The 25,379-nt window shown below is 48.5% G+C and overlaps 2 protein-coding genes across 6 annotated transcripts in view; one reads left to right on the forward strand and one right to left on the reverse strand.

The window, feature by feature from the left end:
- The window catches only part of LOC142587370 (inactive pancreatic lipase-related protein 1-like), a 102,668-nt gene that overhangs the window by 66,079 nt on the left and 11,210 nt on the right, over positions 1-25,379 (forward strand). For 2 of the 4 annotated variants that reach the window (XM_075698322.1, XM_075698320.1), the window contains exons 3-4: positions 14,523-14,708; positions 15,380-15,603. In XM_075698322.1, coding sequence (XP_075554437.1) covers positions 14,523-14,708; positions 15,380-15,457 — 264 coding nt within the window. In that variant the 3' untranslated portion in view covers positions 15,458-15,603. Of the gene's footprint in view, positions 1-14,522; positions 14,709-15,379; positions 16,004-25,379 lie in introns of those variants that run through there. The other 2 variants (XM_075698321.1, XR_012829503.1) reach the window with 2 other exon arrangements.
- LOC142587369 (lipase member I-like) overlaps positions 18,033-25,379 on the reverse strand; it is a 151,200-nt gene continuing 143,853 nt past the window's right edge. The window contains exons 7-9 of one of the 2 annotated variants that reach the window (XR_012829502.1): positions 20,604-20,634; positions 19,863-19,897; positions 18,033-18,295 (exon numbers count right to left, since the gene is read on the reverse strand). The gene's annotated coding sequence lies outside the window, so the exon portion shown is untranslated. The remainder of the gene's footprint in view (positions 18,296-19,862; positions 19,898-20,603; positions 20,635-25,379) is intronic. The other variant, XM_075698319.1, reaches the window with a different exon arrangement.

Below are 25,379 nucleotides of genomic sequence, written 5' to 3' on the forward strand. Positions count from 1 at the left end.
TGTGTCAGCGGCTTCGCGATGCGTGAAAAGTCCTTGACAAAGCGCCTGGAGTAGGCACACATGACAAGGGATCTGCGCACTGCCTTCTTATCGATAGGCTGCTGGAACTTTGCGATGGCAGCTGTCTTCTGCAGGTCTGTGCATACTCCAGACTTGCTGATGACATGGCCCAGGAACAGCAACTCTTCGTGCGCAAAGTGACACTTTTCGTGTTTCAACGTCACTCCGGAAGATTTTCTTGTCTCGAATACTGTTTCAAGACGTCTCAAGTGCTCTTCTAAACTTGCTGAAATAGCGACAATGTATTCCGAGTAGATGAGGCAGGATTGTAGTGTCCCTTACGCACTGAAACATTGCGGGAGCCGAGCAAAGACCGAATGGCATGACCCTGAATTCATAGACGCGGTGCGGAGGGATAAAAGTGCTTTTCTCTTGATCTCTCTCGTCGACTTCAATTTGCCAGTAGCCCGCCTTGAGGTCCGACCGCACAAAAGTATTTGGCATTACACAGTCGGTTCAGTGTGCCGTCTATCCCTGGAAGGGGCTATACGTCTTTCTTCGTGAATTTGTTGTGGCGACGGTAATGGACGCAAGAATGCAGAGTTTCATCATTCTTTTTCGCCAAGAAAACATGAAATGCCCATGGGCTGTTCGATGATTGGATGATTTCTTCGTGCAGCATTTTGTCGACTTGTTTCTCCATGGCCTCTCGCTCTCTTGCAAAAACTCGGTACGTGCTTTGATAGCGTGGCCGGATGGATTGCCGGTTATGGGACGCTTAGCAAGGCTTTCTTGCCGTATCCTTGATGAGGACGAAAAGCAGTCCCTAAATTTCTGGATGAGACCCTCGAGATTTTCTTTGTTATGCCTGGTAAGATTCTGACTAATATCAAAAGCTGGTTCAGGAACACGTACCTTCGTTGTAGGTTCGGTAGAATCCGAGAGAACAAATGCATCGCTGGTGGCGGCAACTTCCTGTGTGTGTGTGTGTGTGTGTAGTGATTTTAGGATGAGAGGAAGAGAGAAGTGCAGTGCCGTAACTGTCTCTCAAAGGAGGACGCCTAAACAGCACTGCACAGGGTAAGGGCAGTGGGGAGAAAAAGATCGGAGAGAGAATGAAAGAGAGCTGGAAAAAAATGACAAGAAGGTTGAAGAAGAAGCAATGCGGGGCTTACAGCCGCGCTCTCAGCTGTGTTTCGCAACAAAAGTCAAGGAGGGCATCAAGCACTCTTTTGGCGATGGAGGCGTGGGCTGCGGGAAAGAGAAGAGCTCCCTCCGTGTCGCAAAGCAGTCCCACGCGACGATATGATGCACAAAGCGCAGTGCGCTCAACATCGAAGGATGGGGAACGCAGCAGGAGGTGCTCGAGTGTCTCTTCTTCGCCGCATTCCGCACATGTGGGGCTGCCTGTTCCGTGCAGTCTGTGCAATCTGGTGGCCGTGCTGTAGCAGCCGACGCGCAGCCGCAGGAGAAAGGAGCGGTCCCAGCGGGAGAGAAGGGCGCGGGAGAGGAGGCGAGGGGGCGTACCCAACACCTCCTAGAGAAGAAGGCCTGAGTGCTTGGCGAGTGACGTCATGGAGAAGAGGCCATCGGCACGCTCGGGGATACGGGTTGAATGAAGGGATCGCGGCTTGGTTCACCTAGCAGCCTTATGCTTTTACTGACCACTCCACACTTTTTCTTCAGTCTAAACTGCTGAATGAGCAGCAGGCACCTTACAAAGCATTTATTTAGAGGCACAGATACAAAACAGCTTTGTAAAGCATGTGCTGGTATTGATTCCAGCAGCTTTTTATAGCGTCGCGCTTTGTCGTCTTTGTAATGTACGTTGTTTGTGCATTATAATAATTATTAATATTTATTATACCCCACCCATTATACCTATTACTTCAAATAAATTGAATCCATAAAAAAATTTCTTTCCGTATTTCTGTATCTATGGTTTTTATGGCGCGGCAATGATGAACGTAACGCACTCCATTAGCTTCACAACTGCGTATGAACAATTTAATTGGGGACACATGTACTTATTGCAATCTAGATTATGCTTAAATGAATAATTTCGCTGTGGACGCACTAATTACCACAGTGCGCTAATTTACAACAACTCAAATAAGTATAGAAACGGAATATAAAACATTCGTGCAGCTATTTACAAGGAAACAGCTGCCTTATTGCGCAGAGTTCCAGCTTTTCTCTTCCTTGCATTAGCATTGCCATTCAATATTTTGTCATTCATCTTGCAGCAGTAGTTCTTCAATAAAATATTCGTGCTACACCGCAAAAGTTGCCTTAACACAAATTGACATTTATGTCCATCCTCGCAAGCGTTGAACTCTGAGGAATCATCACTGACGAGCAGTTCAAGCGTGAGGTCAGTGACTAAACGACGTTTGTTTGGCAGATTAGTAAATTCCTCTTCCTGAATGTAGACATTTTGCTTGTTATAAATTGCATCAGGTCTTCTAGGTTTGGAATATTATCTGCTTCCTTCTCCTCGCGGAAGGTTTCAGCAGACGCTTCACACGCTTTCTTTAAAGAAGCAGCTTCAAGACGCATGCGCTTGGAATCAGAATCCTCCCTCGAGGTGCTTGGCTTCGAAAGATAAGGTGGACATTGAGGAAACTCTGATGGGACTGCGCCTGGACGAAGACGCAGGCGTGAGAGTGGTGCAGTGACGGTGTGCCTTGTAAGGTCGTCGGCCTCAATGTCGTGAAGTTCAGAAACCTAGAAGGAAGTTAAAAGTTGTTCTAAATTTTATTCTAACATTCCTGATTTAAAGGAACCTTCTGTGATTGAGCAATTAGCCTTCCCGTATTTTTCAAAAGTAACTATTTAAAGAAGTGCTGAACTTCTTACGCTGGAGCGCGGCGATACAATGAAATCTGCACGTGGTATCGCCCTAATCCAGGCACTCTGGGCTTCTTCATCTTGCGGAAACTTGAAGACGTGATTTTTCTCCCCCGATTTGTAATTGCTCCGGCCATTGGGTACGCCGCACTTATTAGGCATATCTTGGCATGGCACTCCACATTCCGGGGCAACGAAGACTCGCGGTACACACAATCGCAAGCACAGCACAAGTGTTGAGACTGCATGCACTGGTCACGTCTAGAAAAAAAATGTGCGTTCGGAAGCATGCAGCTGCATGGCTGAGCATGCCGGGACTTGTTTATTCCCGAAGCTATTCCAGGAGCGGCAGGGCTCCTGGAACTAATCGAATTGCTGTCGCCGCCGTCGTCGCCTCGGTCTTCTTCGAATAGCCGGGGTTAACTATTGTATATCTTCCGCGCTTATTTTTAACACGTGCGCGCCGCTAGTAGCTTCGCAGTGCGCTGCACGGAACTTCTATGTTGGCCTCTTCTGCGTGACGTAGCTCAAGGGGAGAGGGTCAGCCAGAAGGCCTTAAGTTCTCTAGAGGGTGTTGGCGTACCTACCGCCACGAGCGGGTCCGCATGATGCGCGTGGAGGGTGCGCAGTATAGCCGTCTTGGCCACGTCGAAGCGGGTGACGAAGCTGGTGAGGGGGAAGCGAGCCGAGAGAGCTTGCTTTGCAAGGGCGTCGGCTGCTTCGTTTCCGTGCGCGGGGACCCACTGCAGTACCAAGTCGCAGCTCTGATTGACGAGATGGCGCAGTTTGGATCCCATGGGCTGCACAAGTGGAAGACCGGCATAGTCTTTCCGCAGCATGCACACAGCCGCGCGCGAGTCTGTCAGGATCGCAGCAGGCGAAACACCGGACTGGTGAAGAAAGTCAGCCGCAAGGTAGATGGCCGCGAGTTCGGCGACTGTCGATGAGGCAGGGAAACGGAGACGGCACTGTCGGGATGCAAAAATGTCCGATGCCGTGCACGCGGCAGCAGCGGAACCATCACTGGAAACGGAGCCGTCAGTGTAGACTAGGAGTCGGGCGCGTAGGTGTTCGTGGATCAATGCAGCCGTCTCCTGCTGCATGGCACATAGTGCTGTTCGGCGGTTGCTCTTGACGCCCGGGACGGTGATGTTAACGTCAAGCAGCGGGGAAGCGTGCGGCGATGGCGGCAGGGGGAGGAGTTGCGGCAGAGACGCGATGCGAGTGCTGAAATCGGTGGCATGCTGACCCATGCCCGAGCCCTCGAGGGTGTGGAGGCGGCACACGAGACGCTGACCCTGTGGCGACCGTTGCAGACGCTCGATGTGGTGAAGCGCCTGTTTCCTCGCACGAAGTGAGGTCGGACAGTTTCCCGCTTCGGCGAGAGTTGCCCCCACTTGCGAGAAGCGAGGAAGCGCGTACATCTGGCGAACTGCGGTGCGGTGTTAGACATTGACGGCCCTCCAGTTGGCTGCACTGGCGTTGGTGAGTGGGAGTGCGTAGAGCGCTCGCGAAGTTGCAATGGAGTTATAAACTCGGAGCGCAAGGTGCGGTGTGCAGCCACGGGCGAGCAGGGAGCGTGCGGCGCCTGGAAGTTTCCTCGAGTCCCTGCAGAGCTGTGTGGTGGCCGCATTAAAGTTCAGTCGGCAGTCTATGTGGAGGCCCAAGTAGCGAACTTTTCTCTGCCACGGGAGGGGGCTTCCGCGCAGCGAGAGAGTGGGCACTTCGAAGCGTGCACGGCCAGCACGGGGGTGGATCATTAGCGCCTCGGTTATTGACGCCGAGAGCTGAAGCCCCACGCAGGTGAGGTATTCGTCCACGGCGTTGATCGCCGACTGGAATGACGCACTTGGTAGCCGTAGTCCGTGGGCCCGCAAGCGAAAAGAGCGATATCGTCGGCGTAAATCGCCACACGGACTTCGACGGCTGTCAGCTTCGGGATGAAATCAGAGAGCCTTGCCAGCGCCAAGTTGAAGAGAAAGGACACTGCCTGAGGACTGAGGATGAGGACACTGCCCTGAGAAACACCAGAGGTCACGCTACGGGGGGGGGGGAGGGGCTGAGCGCGTCGCCAACACGCACTCTGAGTGTTCAGTCGCTAAGAAAGGCCGACACATAGTCCAGTAGGCGGCCGGTGATACGCAGATCGCGAAGGGCTTGGATGATGGTGCCGTGCGGGAGGCCGTCAAACGCGCGTTCCACATCGAGTAGCACCAGGTATGCGGCTTCGTGGCGGCTTGCAGCTTGCTCGAGAGTAGCGACAACGTCCGCGAGGGAATCAGCAGTCGGCGGAGGCAATCTATTCGGCGGAGTCGGCGGAGGCAATCCATTCAAGGCGGTACAACGCGATGGACTCCATTGTTTTGCCGGGTACTGAGGTTAACGATACAGGGCGGTAGGAGTTGATGTTCGAGGCTGGTTTCGAGGCTGAGAATGGGGACGACGATCGCATCTTTCCAGACGGCGGGAATGATGCCGCTGCGCCAGACGTAGTTGAAAACCTCGAGAAGTGAGGGAAGCTGAGCTGCGTCAATGTTCCTGAGCGCTTGATGAGTAACGCCGTCGTAACCGCGAGCGGAGCGGCGTTTGTGCCTATTCAAGACGATGCGCAACTCGCTGAGTGTGAACTCAGCAGAACACAGCACTTCTACATGCCCCAGAATTGCGCTCGTTGGGAAATAGCGCATAGGAGCGAGGCGTTCAAGAATGTTGTGCGGCGGAAGTTCGACGGCGGCTGTGACAGGGCACACAGACGGCGGAGCGAACGTATCCGCGAACAGCTCAGATAACTGCTCGGCACTCAAACCCTGAGCCACTGCGATGGAGAGTGCAGGGCGGCGGGGGATCTTGGGACTGAGAAGGGCGGAGAGGATGCGCCAGGGGCGAGCTTTGTCGTGAGTGTCCTCCAAGGAGAGGCAGAGACTCTGCCAGCTCTGGTTGCGGCGCTGCCTGGCATAACGACGGTACGCGGCGTCAAGGCGTTTGTAAAGAGTCCAGTGCTCCGCCTTGTCGCTTTTGATGGCGTGGCGTTCAGCGCGTCGACGTACCGCGCGTATCAACTTCCTCATTGCTTGCGATATTTGTGCCTTTGTTCAGGTGTTCATACTCCTGGCTGAAGTTTGTTGCCATGACCTCCGCTTGTGCTCTGCGCAACTGGACGATACCCCTCGCGGTGCCGACTTCATGGTCGAGTAGTAGGTGTTGGTCGTTCTCTATTTTGGCTTCCAAGACTTTGGCTATTTCTGCCCCGACGCAAATCGTAATGCTGGCGCGAGGCAGAATAACTTGGTCCTCAAGTACACTCAAGGCACTCTGATTGGAACTCGTCTCCAATGGCGTCACTTGGCCTAAGGACAGCGTTATTGACTTCGACCCTAAGTTGATTGCGTGTGCTTGGTTCAGGAAGTCCATGCCGAGATACCATGGTAGAGTATAGAAGTGCAACTGAACGAGGACGTAGAAAGAAACAGATACACAGACACAGCGCTTCACTTTCAACTATAGAAGTTATTTTCGCACGCATCGATAAATTTATGCCGTACCAGCGGAAACGAACGTGGTAGCAGAAAGAACATTCAGTGGTGCATTTCGATGAACCGTACACGTGTGCAAGGATTACGATGAACCCTTGCATGTGTGCAAGGGTTAATCAAGTCTACCACCGAACGTTCTTTATTGCTGTCACGTTTGTTTCCGCTCGTACGGCATATATTTATCGATGCGTGCGAAAATAAATTCTATTTATTTATTTATTTATTTATACAATACTGCAGGCCTCATTGAGGCCCAGGCAGGAGGGGCATACAAAATACAGAATAATTGCATTTGCAGACGTAAGAACAAAAGGACCAAATTAGTGTGCACAATAGCAATGGAGTCCACCAGCTGCGAGAACCAAATGGGTAAAAAGAACACTCGGTCTTGTAACCAAACAATTCCCAAAACAAAGTGAAGAGTAAATGTACAAATGAACCGTCAGTACAATTTTAAGCAATGAGAAGGAAAAAAAAAATGAAATCAGTAGTTCAAACGGTCAATGGAATCAGTACTGTTTAGTAGCGACTGAGGTAAATTATTCCAATCGGTTATAGTGCGTGGGAAAAAAGAATATTTAAAAATGTTAGTTCTGGCATTATAGGGAGTTAGAGAGTCAGCATGACGATGACGTGTTCGGCGTGCTGCCATTGGCGTTACATAAGGCTCAGGAGTGAGGGCGAGGAGATTATTTTTAAGAAGAAAAAGAAATTTCAGCCGTTGTATTTTTCTTCGTATTTCCAATGTCTGAATGCCATGTTGTCTCATTATTGCTGTCGGGGAATCAGTCATACGGTATTTCGAAAAAATAAATCTGATTGCTTTACGCTGTACTCTTTCTAGTGCACCAATGTTCGTTTTTGTGTAAGGGTCCCACACTATGCAGGCATACTCCAGTTTTGGCCTTATTATTGATGTGTAGGCTAAAAGTTTAGTTTCAGCGGGAGCTTGTTTTAGTTTATGACGTAGAAGACAGAGTTTACGAAAGGCTGAGTCACATACGTTAGAAATGTGAATGTTCCAGTGCAGGTTATGAGTTATTGTGACGCCAAGATATTTGTATTCCCTAAACTCGGTTAATGGTTCAGATCCGAGAGCGTAAGGAAAAGATAGGCTATTTATTTTTTTTTTATAGTTGAAAGTGAAGCGCTGCGTCTGTGTATCTGTTTCTAGATCCTCTTTCAGTCGCGCTTCTACGCTCTACCATGGATTCTAACCAATTAGCCCGCCAACGTGTTTCAACCATGACGAGAATTATGTCTCGGGAACATTGTTAGAGGACAACGAATGTCGCAAGGTAGGTCCAGTTATTCTTGCCGTGCAGATACCACTCAGCGTTACCAGGTGTCCGCCGGCTGACCAAATTTGAGGGCTGTCCCATACAGTCTTGACTTTCTGGAGCTTGGCGAATAGACGAATAGTAATCCACTGATGATGGTGTAGTTGGCTCCAGTGTCTACGAGAACGGTGCGTCCGTGGAGATTGAGAAGCAAGTCGAGGCCGGTGGTCCTTTTTCTTCCGTAACAATTACGTCGCGGCTTCGTATCACGGCTGCGTCCCATCGTACCGTTGTTGCGTCGTCAGGTCTTCTGCAGACGGCGTAGTCGCGGCTTCGTCTTGATGGCGGCTTGTCGTGGCTATGTTGTGGTGTAGGATGTTGAAGCGTCGTCGCCTGCGGCGAAGCCTCTTCGGCATTTCGGCCAACAGCAACCGGATCTCCGTTGGATCCTGCTTTTAGTTTCTCGGATATGGGCTTGTGGAATGCCGACATCCTGCTCCGGTCGGCCCTGCGGCGACAATTAGCGTCCTGGCGAAGGTGTCACGATCTCCACAGCGTTGCGGCGATGTCATGCGGTCGCTCGCCAAGCTGTTGACGCAGCTCGATAAAGGCGAACCTTCGCAGTCCCCATTTGCGGTGAAGGCATCGGGGATAGACAGCGGCCGCTTCTCCGTTGTGATAGCAGAGCGGGCGGGGGTCTGGAGCGCGCCATACGTCTATCTACCTTGGGTAGTTGCGCTGAGCGACAGGCGGGTGGGCGACTTGCCGGTGCCCTACGACGGAATTGCGGCGTTACGGGGCACTGCCATGGACACGGATGGAGACCTTGACGGCGCGCTACGCCGGCGTTAGTCATCGCTTGCGGCACTGGAGGTGGCGATTCGAGCTGCACTTCGGAAAGTCCCAGTGACCGTCGAAGTTCATCGTTGGCCATGTCAGTGACCGAGGTAATATCTTGCGCAGTTCTTCACGCATAATGGTCCTGGTGATCACTTAGAGAGCGCTGGAGCCCAGTGACGGATTTCACACTGCGGCGTGAGCACTTTGCGAGGATATGGCCTAGCGCGCAATTATATAATTTGCTGAATCGTCGTTGCCCCTGTGAAAAGCTTAGCAACGGTATTTGGCGGGTAGCTGATCAGTCCGGCGAAAAGTTATTGCTTTACGCCCCGCATCAGCAAGCGGACTTTTGTTTTTTCCGACATTTCAGGGTTGGCGTGACGGAAAAGACAGGTCACCTCTTACGGGAAAATGGCGATGGTCTCAGTGAGCAGTTGTCCTCGGGTTCCCAGTTGAGCTTGGGCTCGCGTTTTGCGCAGAACGATCGAGGTCTCTAGGAGGCCGCGCCGCAACAGGTTCTACGTTGTCAAGGTGGTTGCTTGATTCTCGAACCACGTCCTGGCTGCGTCTACTAATGAAAGGAATATATGGCGCGGCTTGTCGTCACTTTTCCAGTTAAATGTAGCAATCCTTTATACGTCTAGGGCCAGCTATCCGGGTCCTCAAATAATGATTCGCGGAATGCTGGTGAGTTCTGGGCTGCTGCAACACAATCGGCGAAAGTGGCACAGAGGCGGTAGTTGTTGATGCTGTCGTGGCCGTGCACTTCCCGGTCCTCTGGTGAAGATGTGCTTACCCTGGGACCTGGTTTCGTAGTCTGGGGCTAGCTCGGTGATCTGGAACGGCGTTGGTGTCTTCGCAGTTCGAACTTGTTTCACGGCTTTACAGGTGAGAGTCTGGTACATAAACGCGAGGGTACTTCCACAAACGTAGTAGTGGCGGTAAAGAACGCAGTAGCAAAACTGTGAATGACGAAACTGAGTCTTCATAGGGCGAACCTGCGCCCACTAGAACGGCGATAAACGGCGACAGCGGCGAACACAGTCGGTAATCGTCGAAAATCTGATCAACGGACTCAAGCACGTTAAGTTTTGTACATGAGTCATCAATGATACCATAATAATCGCTGGCCGCGTGTCTTCCAGAAATACTAGACAATTGGCGTCGCGCAAGAAGTCAGATTCCACAAAGTGCGGCGACAGCAGACAACAGATACCGATAAAAAATACCGATACATGCAGGAGAATCCTCCTTTGAACGAGAATGTAAAAAGAAATAATTGCAGGGCTTTACGTGCCAACACCATGACGTGATTATGAGGAGCACCGCAGTGGGAGGCTTAGGAAATCTGGACCACCTGCAGTCCTTTAACGTGAACCTAAATCTAAGTACACAGGTTTTTTCGCACTTCGCCCTCATTGAAATACGGCTGCCGTGGCCGGGATTCGATACCGCGACCTCGGGCTTAGCATCCCAACACTATAGCGACTAAGGAAGCACGGTGGGTCAGCGAAAGCGTTTCGCATTTGTTAACCGGTGAAAAGTGGTCTCCCGAAAAAGATAAACAAGTACACGTGCCTATATGGCCTCAAGGCAAAGTGTCTAGCACCCGTATGTTGACCGGTATGATGCGTGATCGCGCTGCACACGCTTGCAGGTGGGGTTCTAATGCGTGCATAGGCTCAATATCAGTTCTCTCAGCAGCCGGTACCGTCTAAGAGGCTGGTAGACAATGGCGTCGAGCGCCATCTCATGACGAAACTCACGCTTCCTTCGCATAGGATTTCTGTTGATGGCACGGGGAGCTAGGAAAGCAGCCCCTAAAAGAGAAATGCGAAAAGAAGCCGTGGCTACCGACACACCAAAATTATGACAGCAAACTTCACTGGGTAGCATCGGCAGGACCACGTTTCGCGACCTATCCCACTTTGACATCGTATTAGCGTTTAGCGCTTCTTGGCTTCTCCTCAGCTGGTCAAACATAATGACGCTTCGCACCAGGTCCAGAGTTTGATTTGCATGGTCAGGCGGTCGCATTCCGGCAGAGGCGAAATGCACAAAGTAGCATACACATCAATTTTGGCAACCTGTAATAAATCATAGCTTGGTAAATCCCTTCTGCGTAGCATCCACGGAGCACCGTAAGACTGTCGCCAGCGGAAGGGAAATTCCAGCGCTGAATTTAGAAACGCCGATGAAAGTTTGCTTAAGAGAGACGTGGAACAGATAGAACATTGCATTAGGCGACTGGAAGTTGTGAGTGACGTCATTTCGTCCAGGACTAGCGTTACTCAGGGGTTTAGAATAAGTATCTCCAGCTTCGAGGCTTCGAAAACTAATGTGCGAGCTCTGGCGGTCGCCAATCGTACAAAGTTGAATTGAGTGACGTAAACGCAGCTGCGCAAGCATTGCGGCTATAATTAACTGACAATTAGTGCAGTCACTAGTGTACTCTTTTTAGGGTTTGTCTCGAAAATTTCGAATAGCATATTCTTAAAGCCCCAGCAAACAAAGGTAAAATAATAATTCCGGCGCTCTTTCATTGACACTATCAGTGTGCGTGGGGAGGTTAGCATATTTTGAAGTAAACGCGACGGCTGCCACTTTTCAAGAACGTACGATGGCGCTAGGTTTGTAATGGGTTGATTCCAAAAGCTGGTACGCTAGATGGTGACAAAAGCTGGGGACGACCGTAGGTTTCGCTAGCGTTCTGCGTCACCGCGTAATATATTTTGCTCTTGAGCACAAATTTCTTTAATAAATAGCTTGTTTATTCAGAGTACGGCTACCACATCTTCATGCTTGATCTACATGCCGTTATTTGCACGTAAGAACGTGTGCGGGCAGGCGACGTCATATGCGTCCCACAGTTCATTGTCGACACAGGCCTACAAATATTCCAGCCATGTCATCAACCCCCACGCTCAACAAGTCGGGGCGTTTTCGTCCTGTTTTCCTGCTCGCGCATTCTCGTGTTATGCCTAGCGTGAGCCACAACTCCATGGATTTATCCTCGTATCGCGGCTCCCCTCAAACCTAAAAACGTAATAAACGTTGTCAATAAAGGTTTACCCGTTCGGTCCTGACTCGTTAAGCTGCGTCTTTATGAAGCGCTGATTCCTATTCCTGGTGCGATATTTTACGGATAGAAATTCCTCTGTATATTTCATTTTTTTTCAGTAAAGAAATCCAAACACCTAGCGTACTCGCGTACTCTGTTCATGCTTCTTGCAACTCATGTCCACAGAAAGAAGTGTTACCATTACGTGGGCTGCTTTAGGCACGAGCACAGCCTGCTGACACACTCCTCTTATTTCCAGGCTATAACTTTCAAGCTGTACTCACGCACCAATTGGCACAAACCAGTGGTTCTCGACCACCAAAAAAAGAACTACACGCTCAACATCATGCAGTTCGAACGTCGTAAGCCTTTAATATTTCTGGTGCATGGATGGGCGGACGACGGAGACGCTTTATGGGTCCTGGAACTTAAATACGCCCTCTTGAACGCGGTACGTAAACACGAATTGAGGAACCCATATTTTGTAATCTGGGTCACGTTCATTTGCTAAATACCACCGTTATCATGTGGCTTATCAGCGAGCAGGGTGCCTTATTTTAGAAAAAAGGAAGTGGATGACTAGTGGCGGTGCTTTTCATGGCCATTGGGCCAGGGCTCCTGATAACTGGTGTAGCGCAAATATGGAAAGAAATTGAGCCTTGAAGCAAATTCCTTCAAGTGCGCAATTCTCGTGAACTTGAAGGAATTTGCTTCAAAGTGACGGGCCCAATATACGTTCCGAAAGTCACTTATGGGGACGCTCTCGTGGAGGACTTCGGGCTCATTTCCACCACAAGGAGTTCTTTACTGTGCATCCACTGCATGTTAGACGAACGTTCTTGCACTCCCGCCCCATTTAAATGGGGCCGCTGCTGCCGTGTTTGAACCTGCGATGTTGTGCTGAGCAGCAAATGCCGTGACCACTGAGCTACCCTGGCGAGTGGCCTTTGTGGCATGGCTGCTGCAAATATCTTTTTGTGCTTGGCGGATCTAGTACGCAATAAGTACTTCAAAGAAGAACACTCCCCCCAAAGTAGTTATTTTCTGTGAGGTACACTGTGCTAAAGAACATGTATATCTGCTTGGGTTCGACCGTTTATATGAATGGACAACAAGATGAAGTGATATGGTAGGTTCACTGAGTTGTATTACCAGTACGAACCTCAAGAAAAGGTGCTTGCTGGCGAATTTTTCTTGTCGTTGTGTACACTGAACGAAATAATCAAATAGCGAGAAAGATGCATGTAACTGCTGTCATTGCAATGTGCGTTCAATACGCTTTCAACCGTATCCCGCTGGATACGGTTGAACGCTCGCAATGTTTTGAGGAAACTTCGCCATTCAAAGCTGCAATGGTATGCTTGCAGCGGGGTGAAGTGCAGGTAGTCCCTTGTCAGTGGCCGCGATCTCGAACTTGGAGTTAATCGAAATGCCACTGCGTATCCCTTCACTGTATTTCCTACAGCGTACTGTGTACTGATGTACTTGTCTTACAAAAGCGCCTGTGAAAGAGGATACTGCATTGCATTTAACCTTGGCCCCTGCTCAGGGCCATGACTTCAGTGTTCGATGAATGAAGACTATATCTACATGTAAAAGGAATCCCCACACTGAGTTTTTCAAACAAATGAAATTAGTCAGCAGTTCCCTTTTCTGTCGCCTCTCAAATCCAAGGTGTCTTCAAATGTAAAGACCCACTTTTTAATTTATTCTTGAAAACCGATAATTATGTCTTAGCACAGTAAGTGGTAAGAAGTGGCGTCGCCTTCAGCACGGAAACTGCGCATGTGCAGTCTCGTTCACATTAGGGTATTCGGCATCTAGAACTGTGCGGAATCCACTTCGGCGGCGTTGAATTCATACGTAAATACCCTCTCCGAGCCAATCGTTTCCAGGCCGACTTCCGCCGCTGCTGCCACTGGGACCTCTGGTTGCAGACAAATTAGAAAGAGAGCCGCCAAATGGGGCATTGCGGCACTCTGCAATGACGCTCGCTGCGTTCGAGGTCGCCATTTCGCAGTCGTCTCAAAAGCTTTTGTCGACCACGGCCAGAGGTCGCACATTAGCAGAGGCTGTGAGAAATTGGCTGTTTCTGTTCGGCAAGCGCCAAGTCGAGCATAATGAAACATCCCTTCTGTTAAACCCTCGTCTCTAACATCCTCGTCTGTTGCACCTGTGTCTGGCTGGAAAACTTTTAGCGCAAAGTTTTACCGTCAAAAGCTTAATTTTGTGAAAGACCAACTGACACAGGAAATGAAAGCGCGAACTCAAAGCGAGCCGAGAAATTTGAAGAAAACGGAAAGAAAGAAAAATGAAAATGAACAAAAGTGATGAAAAAAATGTATAGCAGAAAGAAAAACACTCGTGAGCACACACACACACACACACACACACACACACACACACACACACACACACACACACACACACACACACACACACACACACACACACACACACACACACACACACACACACACACACACACACACACACACACACACACACACACACACACACACACACACACACACACACACACACATACACGCACGCACGCACGTACCCCCCCCCCCCCACACACACACTGACACAAAAACGGGCATTCGCATACACAGGCAAGCATTGCGTGGGCGTTTAATAGGTGCATACTTGGCACATTGCACTAGTTGTAAAATACAACGCTATCTCCTTGTCTTCGCGGCTTATCGAGAGTTGGCACTTGGCAGCACCTCTGGCAGTGCGATGTGGTGAGCAATGTGAACGTAGGGTGCATTCCGCTACCGGCGATTCTGCGCCGTTCTGACGCTGTACGTCTCCGTCTTACCTAACCAGTAGTCTTGGCAAATGCAGCTGCTCCGCGCCAGTATGATGCTCTGCAACGGATAAAGTACGTGTTCTGCTATCGGAAACAAACGCTCGCTCAATCTAAAGCATACATGCTCGGCCTTAACACAGGAGGACTGCAATGTGATCATCGTGGATTGGCGTCGCGGAGCTCGAAGGATCTACCCAATTGCGGTAGTGAAGACGGCACTAGTCGGGTGCCAGGCATCTCGGCTGCTCCAACGGCTCGTGAAGCATTATCCCGACACCTTGGGGCCAGAGCTGGTGCACGTCGTGGGCTTCAGCCTCGGTGCTCAGGTCGCCGGTTTCTTCGCTCGCAACTACAGGCGGCGCACGAAACAAATAATATAGCGCATTACCGGCATGTACATGCATGCGACAGCATGCTCTGCAAAATGATTACTTACGACACACGTTGGACTGATTTCAGTGCAATTATAAATTATTGGGCATGTTACGAAGCATAACTTCCAGTGTCCGTTTCGCGCGCACCATGTCACTAGCGTGCTTTTTACCACAAATACGCAGTGCGTGTCATTTGTGCATCGCTGAATCATTTTAGCGCTATTCCTTCAAGTAACTCCTATGACGCGGGCACAGGATGGCAGGAAAATCATAAAGGTATTTGGAGGCCGAAACCATTGCATTTATTCAGCAGCGTCGCGCCCGCCTCCTGCTGCCCTTTTTGTCTTTCTCGAGGGTGCACGAAAGGAGGGCGAGGCCATTACGCTTTCGTGGCTCAAGTTTCTTCCGAATCCGTAGATCTTGGTTTTCTGTCGTTACATGAATGATAATCTAACCATATCTGCTTATAGTAAAATGGCTGTCATGATACCGCCATAACCGATTGCATCCTTGCATTTAAAGCCATTATAACGCGATGTGTCTGTGAATATGAAAACAGGTGCCCAAATGTTCATTTTGTATATGCATGCGTGTACTAAAATGGCTCCACTGACTGTACGCAGCACTGGACCCTGCGGCGCCTTCATTTGCTGGGAAGGCAGTATGTGTCCATCAGGGAGATGCCCGCTTTGTTGACGTGATTCATACAAGTGGTGGAGAAGAGACCATCAAGGGCCACTTGGGTGTCGACAGGCCCGTTGGCGATGTACCCTACCCTACCCTTCTACCCTAATGGTGGCAAGGACCAGCCAGGTTGCACTACTCTTAAAGAAAACCTTTGCGAAATGTTAGTAACTGCAATATTTCCTGATTTATTTTACGTTTTAGGTGATTTCGGCTGTTCATTGCTACGAGATACCGACAAGTAGTACTGACATCATGAACAGAGACGCGAGTTGTGACCTCTTAACTATAGGCTGGCTGTTTCACCGGCTCAGTATGACACTGTGACGAGGCTGTGTGGCTTCGGTTTAAAGTTATTTAGATAAATAAACATCATGATCAAAGTTATCGGTAATGCGGAAGCCTTCTGTAAGGCGCACAACAAAGAAGCTATACTTAAAATACACAGGGCAAGCAAACACAAAACACACACAAGAAAGCGAGCTGTTGTACAAGGGAGCGTCTCCTTCACCGTCTTTTCGCACGAAGTGCGCAATAGCTCCGTGCAAGGGGGGCCAACCTGTTCTCGCTCAAGTACATGCAATTTGCGCACTTGTTTCGTCGGCGCTGTCACACGCGTAACACAGCACCGAGTCTAAGCTAGCGTGGAATGTTCTATGTGTGATTGTTTGAAGTGCTCCTTCCTGTACTCAAAACAGCAGGGAACACCTAGGCACATTGTTCGATATGCGAAGTGGATCGATGGTGTTTTTCTGTGCGCGGTAAAGCTGGAAGCTGGCTCTACCCCTCGTCCCGCTATGCCACATTTCCTGCTCTTTCTAAGTCACACACCTTCACACCTCCTTCATGTACCGCACTACAGCCTCGGCCCACACGGGTTTCGTGAACGTTGGGAATTTCGGCTCCACGTGGTACACGCGATTTACCCAGCTTGTGAAAAGGCATATCGTTGCAATATAGTCATAAATTTGCCGTTTTCAGTGATCTTGCTGTACCATTTGCTGACGGCCCCGATACGTTAGCTCGCTGGACGCACCGCGGGCTTCGAAGCTGGACGAGGCCACGTCTCCTTCTTTTTCCTAATTCGCCACCCTTGTTGCGTACTCCGGGGTAGCGTATCGTACTGCTGCCGAGAAGTAGCGGCGCCTACCTATCGAAGCTCGACCGACGTTACTTATTGAGTAGCGTGGCGTTGTCGGTGGGCTGCAGGCATCCGGTAGACCATGGCGACCAAGCAAGGGCGAGAAGATTTTCTAGTGCGAAACTTCCACGGTTTATTCAAAGGGAGGTGAAAGAAAATGAGAAGAGCATGAAGTCTTTAAAAGTACAATTCCGATCCTCATAAATAGGCTCTGTACTATCGTGTCCGGGATCTTGCTTCCGTCAATGTCACGTGACCGGCACAGAAAGAGGGCCCCTCCTCCTCTGGTTATAGCGAGCCTGCTCAAAGGAAGAAGTCGTCCCGCCTCCTGGAACTGTAGACGCCTGTCCGCCTATTCTGCGCTATGCGGGTTCGTGGAAGTTCTCTTCTAGGTCCAATTCGAGGTAGGGGCCTCTCTAAACTCGCACACGCACACACACACACACACACACACACACACACACACACACACACACACACACACACACACACACACACACACACACACACACACACACACACACACACACACACACACACACACACACACACACACACACACACACACACACACACGCAAAAGCAAAAGAGGCCTGTACAATGCGGGGCTTTCGGCAGACAGGTAGACACTCGAAACGGTCATGGTGAATTAGGAAGAAACGCTTCATTTCGACGAGGCCTGGCGGAAGACGGTCGAGTGAGAGAAAGTTCTTTGTGCACGAGGTGCGGGACTCCAACCATTGCAGGAGAAGTCACGCCTCATTTCGACGAAGATGGTCGGATGAAATTCCTTTCGTCACGTGGTGTCAGACGCCAACCCTAACACCCTCCCGTGGCATGCAAGTGCCGGGCGGCCTACCTGTCACTGTCTCCTCCCCAACCAATCTCTAGTTACTGCTTGCATGCGGACGACGGCATCGTCGAGCGCCATCTATCAGCATTGCGGCAAGATTTTATCCACTACCTGAAGTATGGCTCGGCAAAGCGAAACCGCTCGCTGGGTTGCAAAGTAACATGCGTCCAAGGTAGGACACCGTCGTTGGACAAACCATGGCCCAGCACACCGGCCAAACATAACAGAAATATGGAATCTCTCTCGGAAGCGCTACGATGAGAGTACATTGGGCCTATATTGCCATTGTATGCCGGGCCATTCTTGGCCCGACGTTGGCTTCGCAAATGGGTTATAATAATTGGCAATGCCGTTGCAGCCATTGTCAGTTATCACGTGTATTCAGAATATTGGCGTGCCACCAATTAGAATGGCATACCATTATTTAGTTCCAACGTTTCCTTTCGCTGTGCCATTATTCCCAGCCTTTTCATTGGCAGTGCTGGAAATTACGTCCTAGTGTTTTTACACATGCATACAAAAGTCTTGCTTCCAAGTCCTGCGCCTCTAGCTAACATGCAATGATAGTCAGTAAAGAAAAGAAAATAGTAGCAGCAAAAGCTTTATTCCGCATATATAAGAATGCATACAAATACTATAACAGGACTTTTTTACAAGATGTTGTAAGGCCGCTAAAACAGTCGAAGCCCGAGAACGTCAGCCGATGTGTCGTGCACGCCGAGCTGGTATTGTCGAGCTGCTCGTTCCTTCTTCAGCGTCAACCGAATAATGTTTCTGATCCTCGTTACAGTCATACATAGCTTCCAGCTTCAAAAGGATTCTTGCACTTTGCTCTATTATCCGCTTGGTCGCAGATGACAACTGCATAGAAATGATATGACTGCAAATCAGAAAGTCCTTGCCTCTATTTTTATTATCCAAAATAAGGTACAATCAGGTAATTACAAATATACGTACTATTCTAAGTACCTTACTCTATTTTTTCCACACAGTCCCCGCACTGCTTCAGACATTGGTCCCATGGTAGCACAATCTTTAATATGCCCCTGTGGCAGAACTATCTGGCTAATTGTGGAACCACCATCATTGTCATACAAGTCTTCACGACTTTTTGCGAACTCACACTTCTCAATGCGAGACACCTTTCCCCACAAGTGGGCTGCATTTCTCTGTAGATTTCGATGGGCGTTCGTCCCTTACTCCATAGACAACGAATCGCACTCCGTTGCTCGTACGCCGTGAACGTATGAAGCACAACCCCCACCTTCAACAACTGACAGCAGCGACGTGCCGCGGAACCACAGGCAGATAAGGCCAGGCCGGTCGGTCCAAGAAAGGTCCACCACTGGAGATGGATATGTTGACTTCGCAGTTACAGCGGCAATTTGGCTAAAGAACACGGAAACGACTTTCTGATTCGCCCTAATACTAACGTTTTGACACCACACTTAAAGGTACGAAGCTCGAATAAGTCAGAAACCAGAAAAGGATGTCTCCTTATCGACAGTCATTTGAATTGTCACTTTACTGACATGCAGGGGGCATTGCCCAAATTATCGCTTGGCCGCCGCTAATTCCCAACTTTCGGTCCACAAGAATGATCAGCTCTTGCATTCGTGTTCAAAATGAAAATCGCAAGCAACTTCACAGGTAAAAGACACAATTCATCACATTCGATGCTTTTCTGATAATGTGAACTTTCATGTTAACAATGCCGTAGGACGCACTGTCAAAACACTATAGCATTCCGTTGAGTTGTTTCAACTATTCATGACATGATCACCCACTTATAAGTTATGCGTAGCTGATCGTCCTCTTTATATGAGTAGTAAACACAAACACGCCGAACGGAGGATCTAGTTTCCGAGAGCAACCTGATTGTTTAAAAGGGATGCTAACTGTTACTACGAGTACTGAACAGTCGCCTATTACGTCATCGGCAATACTATATATCTCTAGATTAGTGTATATTCAAGCACGTGAACAAGCCACTTACTGAAAAGTAAAATATGAAAGACAAACACTTAAGAACAAGAACAGAATGCGCATTAGAAAAAGTAGTCACGCTAGTGAGTTTTTGGCCGCTTCACAGGCCCTCTTAAATTCTTAGAGGCACCTCTGAATCAAGCTTTTGCAACCATGCATCTATTGTTGCAGAGAGACCTGCAACAAGTTCAGAATTATATCACATGTAGTGAAGAATATTGTCACTACTTGGAGAAGCAGAGTGCCCTGCTCATTTAAGAAGACGATGACGAGTGAGAAGCTCCAGGCTTGTACGCTGTTCTTAGCCAATGTCAGTTTGTTTACTACGACCGTGTCTGCTTATAAAAGAAGTACTGATTCCAAACGCCCCCATTACACACAATGTAGCAGTGCTATGTAGAGAACACTGCAAGTCAAATTGATGACGGTTGAGGTAACTTACCATCCTCGTAGCTTGAATACCATCCACACTCCAAACTAAAGAAATCCACAAGATAGCGATTATGTTTTGCAATAATGTGTTTTTATCTGTTCCCAATAGCAGAACCTACTAAAAACTTGATTTGCAGCTTTTAATGCCCTCACTGAGGATATAAGAATTCTGAAAGCGTCACGTTCATTTACTCGGCGTCCTCGCCTCCGGTGACTTTGAGTAAACGCACCCCGTTCCAATTACATGGTTCGCAATGGTTGCAAAGAGCAAACATTTCAGAGAATAAAGAAAACCACACAAGGAAGCACTGGTAATGGCTCCCTTTCAAATTTTGTTAGACTGATTTAAAATAACACATGCTATGCCACGATGATAGGTAAATATGCTTTGGCTGCTTTATGGCGATGCAGCGCATTAATTAATATCTGGGTGGCAGGATGTCTTAGCTGTGCCAACGTACTCGCAAGGTACCGTAAAAAGTTGCAAGCACTTGCACATAAAACAAACCAACTTGAAAACGAAATGCGGCAGGCATCACCCGCGCTCTAAAATTTCACGGAACGAAGAGAAGAGCTTGACGAGCTGAATATCTTTCAGAGCATTTGTGTCCCGAAATTTACTTCCGCGAAACACACTGGTGTGCAAAAATTATGTCGTTTATCTGCGGCTTTTTACTACACTAGATTTGTTCTCTATCAATGAACGAAAAGCGGAATCCGAGGATGAACAATACCAAACAAGTGTGCTTACCTCTATCATGTTCCACTCCTTTCAAGCGGACCTGTCAATGTAGTCGGTGGATGTCAGTGTGCGACGGTGACATATCTTGCGGCACTTTTCGACTTCCATAACGTTGTCTAACGCGGTAAAGGTGCCATGAATATCTCGCTGCAGCGTTTTTAATAGCACCGAGCACCGGCGAAAAGAAAGCGCTTCGTATCAAAGCCGCGCCCAGTGTGAAAACTTTCGACAACCCACAATGCCTGCCGGCGGTGGAGAAAGACACACCAGTCAACCCCTCTCCTCTGCAAACGGTTCTTTACATGCTCTTTGAAGAGAAATGAAAAGTGGCAGAGTGCGTAGCTTATCGGGCGCCCATCGTGTTCTGTGCTCGCCGTCGCGCCTGGTCTTGCTTTTCATTTTGCTTTTTCCTTCTTCTTTTCTTTTTCTCGGCACTGAGATCTGTTTTCACTCCTCCCCTCTCCAGTTGATACCGTAGATTGAAAAAAATATATGGCATTTTATGTGCCAAACCACGATCTCATTATGAGGCACGCCTTAGTGGAAGAGTCCAGAAATTAAGACCAACTGGCGCTCTTTAACGAGCACCTAAATCTAAGTACACGGGTATGTTCGCATTTCGTCCCAATCGAAAGGCGACCGCTATGGCCGGGATTCAATCCCGCGACCACGGTGTACCCGCGACCACGGTGTACCCGCGACCTCGTGCTTAGCAGGCCAACACTATAGCCACTAAGCAACCACGGCGGGTGACAGTGAATTAAAGACCACCCTCGTACCCATTCTCTGCTTACTGCCCGAACCGCGTGGACGCCTTCCTCTTGTGCATCGGCCACGCGCATGTGGCCGCAATTATTTCCCGTATGACCACTTATTTTTGCAAGCAAGACAAGTCAGCCATATTAAATTTCTCATATGTTCCGCTCATTCAATGCAGTAGGATTGTTGCAGCGCTGTAAATAAACGTATGCGTAGCACGCAGGGCCGGATTAAGAAAAATGGGGTCCCTGGGTTAATGCGAATGCAGGCCCCCTTTCCCCATACTGATCCCCCCCCTGCCGGCTGCTACGATACTGGAAATATGCCATGTTTCATTTTAATTTCACCAAATTAAAAAGAATGAAGTGCGATCAACGGGATTATTATTATTGTTTCTATTATAAGGAAAAGAACAAAACTTTCTTGAAACGCGTGCTGTTGTAAACACCAACACTTATGTTCACTTTGTGATTAATCTGCATTCTATTTTCAGCAAAAGCTAGGCTTTAAGGAAAAGTTCAGTGCACTCAAGACGAACAAGAACGTAGAAAAGACAACATAGCTCAGATGTCGATCCTTCTGAAGCTAGACTTTGTTTGCATCATTAAGTGTAATCCCGTGAGGAGACGCATAGTCTTATCCAAAACATTCTTTATTCAAGCATCAGACTGCAGTAATCCTTATACACGTTACTCTATAAATACGCAATAGATATATACAATACTTAAGGCAATACAAACACCATAAAAATGCACTGGAATGCAGATGAAAATTACCAACTGTAATTACAAAACATTATTTGAAAATAATTTCGTTAAAGGTAAGACAAGCAAGGAAGACACCAAATAAACGTGGCACTATCAAAAACAACAAAAATACACTTCTTCATAAGCACGCTAAATATCACAAGAAGAACAAACAAGAGACGAACAACGAAGATTTGCATATCTTGAATTACACTGCTTAGCGTTTCATTGGCAACGTGGAGGCTGGGAAGCGACACAACGAACTTATTGCAATTATTCATGTATAGCGCAAGCAGTCCTGTTTTAAAATGGCATCTTTCGCGCCTTCGCTTTGGCGAAATCAGATATAGTCTGTTCGAAGGATAGATAGCGGAGGTCACTTTCAATGGACATGATAGCAAGCGAGTTCACCTTGTCCTCAATTTTATTTATTGAGAACGAAGGTGATTTTTTATCAGCGACAACTTGGAAAACGGTCTTGCGGTCTCACAGTTTGCCACGGGTATGCTTAAGTACATTCGCAAAGCAATAGAAATGTTCGGAAACATATCAATAAGCTTTCTTTCGTGCAGCAACTTCAATATTCCCAGGGGACTCGTGTCCTGGCACACAGAGTTGCGCAGAAAGTTCGCAAACTGAACGATTTCAGCGGAAAATGCTGGCTTCAAATCATTTTTGTAGGTTTTCATCAACTTTTCAGCCTGCTGTGCCCAGCGAGGCCTCGCTCCCAACTTCTGTCAGCAATTTTAAGAATCCGAATCTTTCGCAAAGTTCAATGTAGGCAGCCTTTCGCACTCGCAAAGCAGAACCTAGATTGTCAAGTACAATATTATAGGTCTCTACAATAAACTTTTTTCTACCTTGTAGCGCACTATCGCTTTTTCCGTCCGGGTGCTTACTCAAAACGATGCGTTTGCCCTCATCCTGATAGCACTGATTGGTACTTAACGCGCGTGCTCTTTCTTCGAAGATATCGAATAGAGGTCGCACAGAATCAACAAAGGCTTCTAGAGAGCTCAGAAGGTCTACAGCAGTTGAAATGTCCAGGCATGGTTTCTGAAGTGCTGCGCTCATTTTGTCATAGCGCTCCACGATTTCGCTCCAGAAAATGGCCATGAATGCAGATTCTAGTTTTGTCATTTTCTTGAAGAGAGAGTGCGCTTCGTTCCTAGTGTTACTGTTTTCTTCCTCGTTCTTTGATATAGCTTCAAGGCAACACAAGACTGCACTGAAGTTTTTCAGAATGGCCTTACATGATACAGCGTGTCTTGACCACCGGGTCCCAGAGAGAGTTTTCAAAACAAGCTGTTGGCCAGTTCCGCCCATGCTGTCCAATAGATACCTCCATCGCTTAGGTGAGGCAGCAAAGAACACATACAGTCTCTGAATTACAGTGAAAATTTTGATTTCCTCAAGGCAACTGTCAACGCTACACGCGTCAACTAAGTTCATTGAATAACCAGCACACGGGACGTAGACTGCCAATTCGTTCAGGTGTTTGATTTGAGCTTGCAGTCCTTTGTATTTTCCTGACATATTACTCGCATTATCATAAGCTTGGCCCCTACAATCATTAATTGAGATGCCATTGGTCGTCAAGAGGGACATCACGGTATCTAAAATATACAAGCCGGTATGCGATTCAATTGGAACAAATCCAAGTAAGCGTTCGGACACTTCACCATTTAAATAGTACCGTAAAACAACTGACAGCTGATAAACGTGAATAAGGTCTGGAGTGGAATCAACAATTAAAGAGGAGTATTTGGCGCATTTCACTTCAACTAGACGTTCCTTGACAGCCTTTGCCATATGCTCGATAAATTCATCACAAATTGTTTTTGACAGATACAATGGGTGACCTTTTCCTTTGTTCCCGTAGCGTTTGATGTGCTCCTCTAGAAAGAGATCAAACATGGCAATGGCCTCAAGCACTCTGATATAATTGCCATTTCTCGGTGAACCAAAAATCTCTTCACTGCCCCTAAACGCTAGGTTGCGCTCAGCTAGAAGCCTAACTACAACATCTACGCCCTTCAACACCTCTGTCCAGTAAGCGCTCTCAGTGACAAGATGCTTAACCAGCTCCTTGTCAACTGTGCTGCTCTAGTTAGAGCGGGTGAGCCATGCTGCCACGTAGTTCTGGTGCTCTACGCTATTTTCATGTGCGCAAACCTTTTCTTCCGCTTTTTTCTGATCAGAAAAGCCGTGCGTGGTGAAATCACTTGGGGTGCTTGAAATCGAAAATAGTTTGCACATGAAACAGTGAAGGGAACCTTTGGCCTCCGACTACATTAACCAGTGTCGTTCGTACGCCTCCCCATTTACACCCTTTCGCACGAAAAGATGAGGTGAAATATAGCGTTTCTGAGTTTTGTATTGCATTTCGGAAAACGAAAAATTTTCTGCCCGAGTTTGAAAATACAATGGTCCTTTCTCAAGGCATACACTCCGAAAGCTGTCAGTGATATCGTACGGCCACTTAGCAGGCTCACTTTGGAGAATCTCGCAACGTACCTCATGCTGCGGGGGTGTCTATACTTCTGTGTTGCCGCAACGAGAAGCCGTCTCATTCGTCCTCTTGAGGCACACTTTATGGGTGGGAACATGATTATTTGAAGCCAAACTAACTGGAAACGGAAAAGTGAGTCGGTTCTTGGAGTGTTTTTTCCTGGCGCTCGTCAGTAGAAGGAGGCTCATGGGAAAGTTTGGCACCCGTTGATCAGCAGTAGTAGAAATCGGGCGCGGCGGACCGGAAAGCTAGAGCTCTGTGGCAGGGGCCCGGCAAAGTAGCATAGACATTGCTGACTCAGAAACAGGACAAGGCCCCGCAGGGGCGTCTGCGTCAGCAGGCGTTTGGTGTGTTGCGACACCACGTACCCGAGCACACGAGGGTTGGACCCTCCCGCGTGTAGCCGTGTGCGGCTTAGCCGTGTCTGGGGAAAAGGGGATCCTGGGGGTTGAGCTGATGCTGGGTGTTTGGACCTTTAAGGCCCCCGGCGGAGGCAACACACCTCTTCGGCCTCGGCTTCACATAGATGGCGCCTCCAGACTGACCCACCTGGAGGAAATCGGCAGTCGCCTCTTCCTGTCTCTTTCTCCTCGAATCTTCGTCTTTCTCTCTCACTTTCTGCCTTTCCTGTCTTCTTCTCCTTTCCTTTTACTTCCTTTCTCCAAGGCGGCAAGGGTTAACCTTGTGTGGCTATCCTACCTTGGGTACACCGTATTGGGTTATAGTGACGGCGTACGACTGGCGTCGTTCAGACTTGTACACAAGCTC

The sequence above is a fragment of the Dermacentor variabilis genome, chromosome 7 (assembly GCF_050947875.1).
Source record: "Dermacentor variabilis isolate Ectoservices chromosome 7, ASM5094787v1, whole genome shotgun sequence".
In the NCBI taxonomy this organism is placed as follows: Eukaryota; Metazoa; Arthropoda; class Arachnida; order Ixodida; family Ixodidae; genus Dermacentor; species Dermacentor variabilis.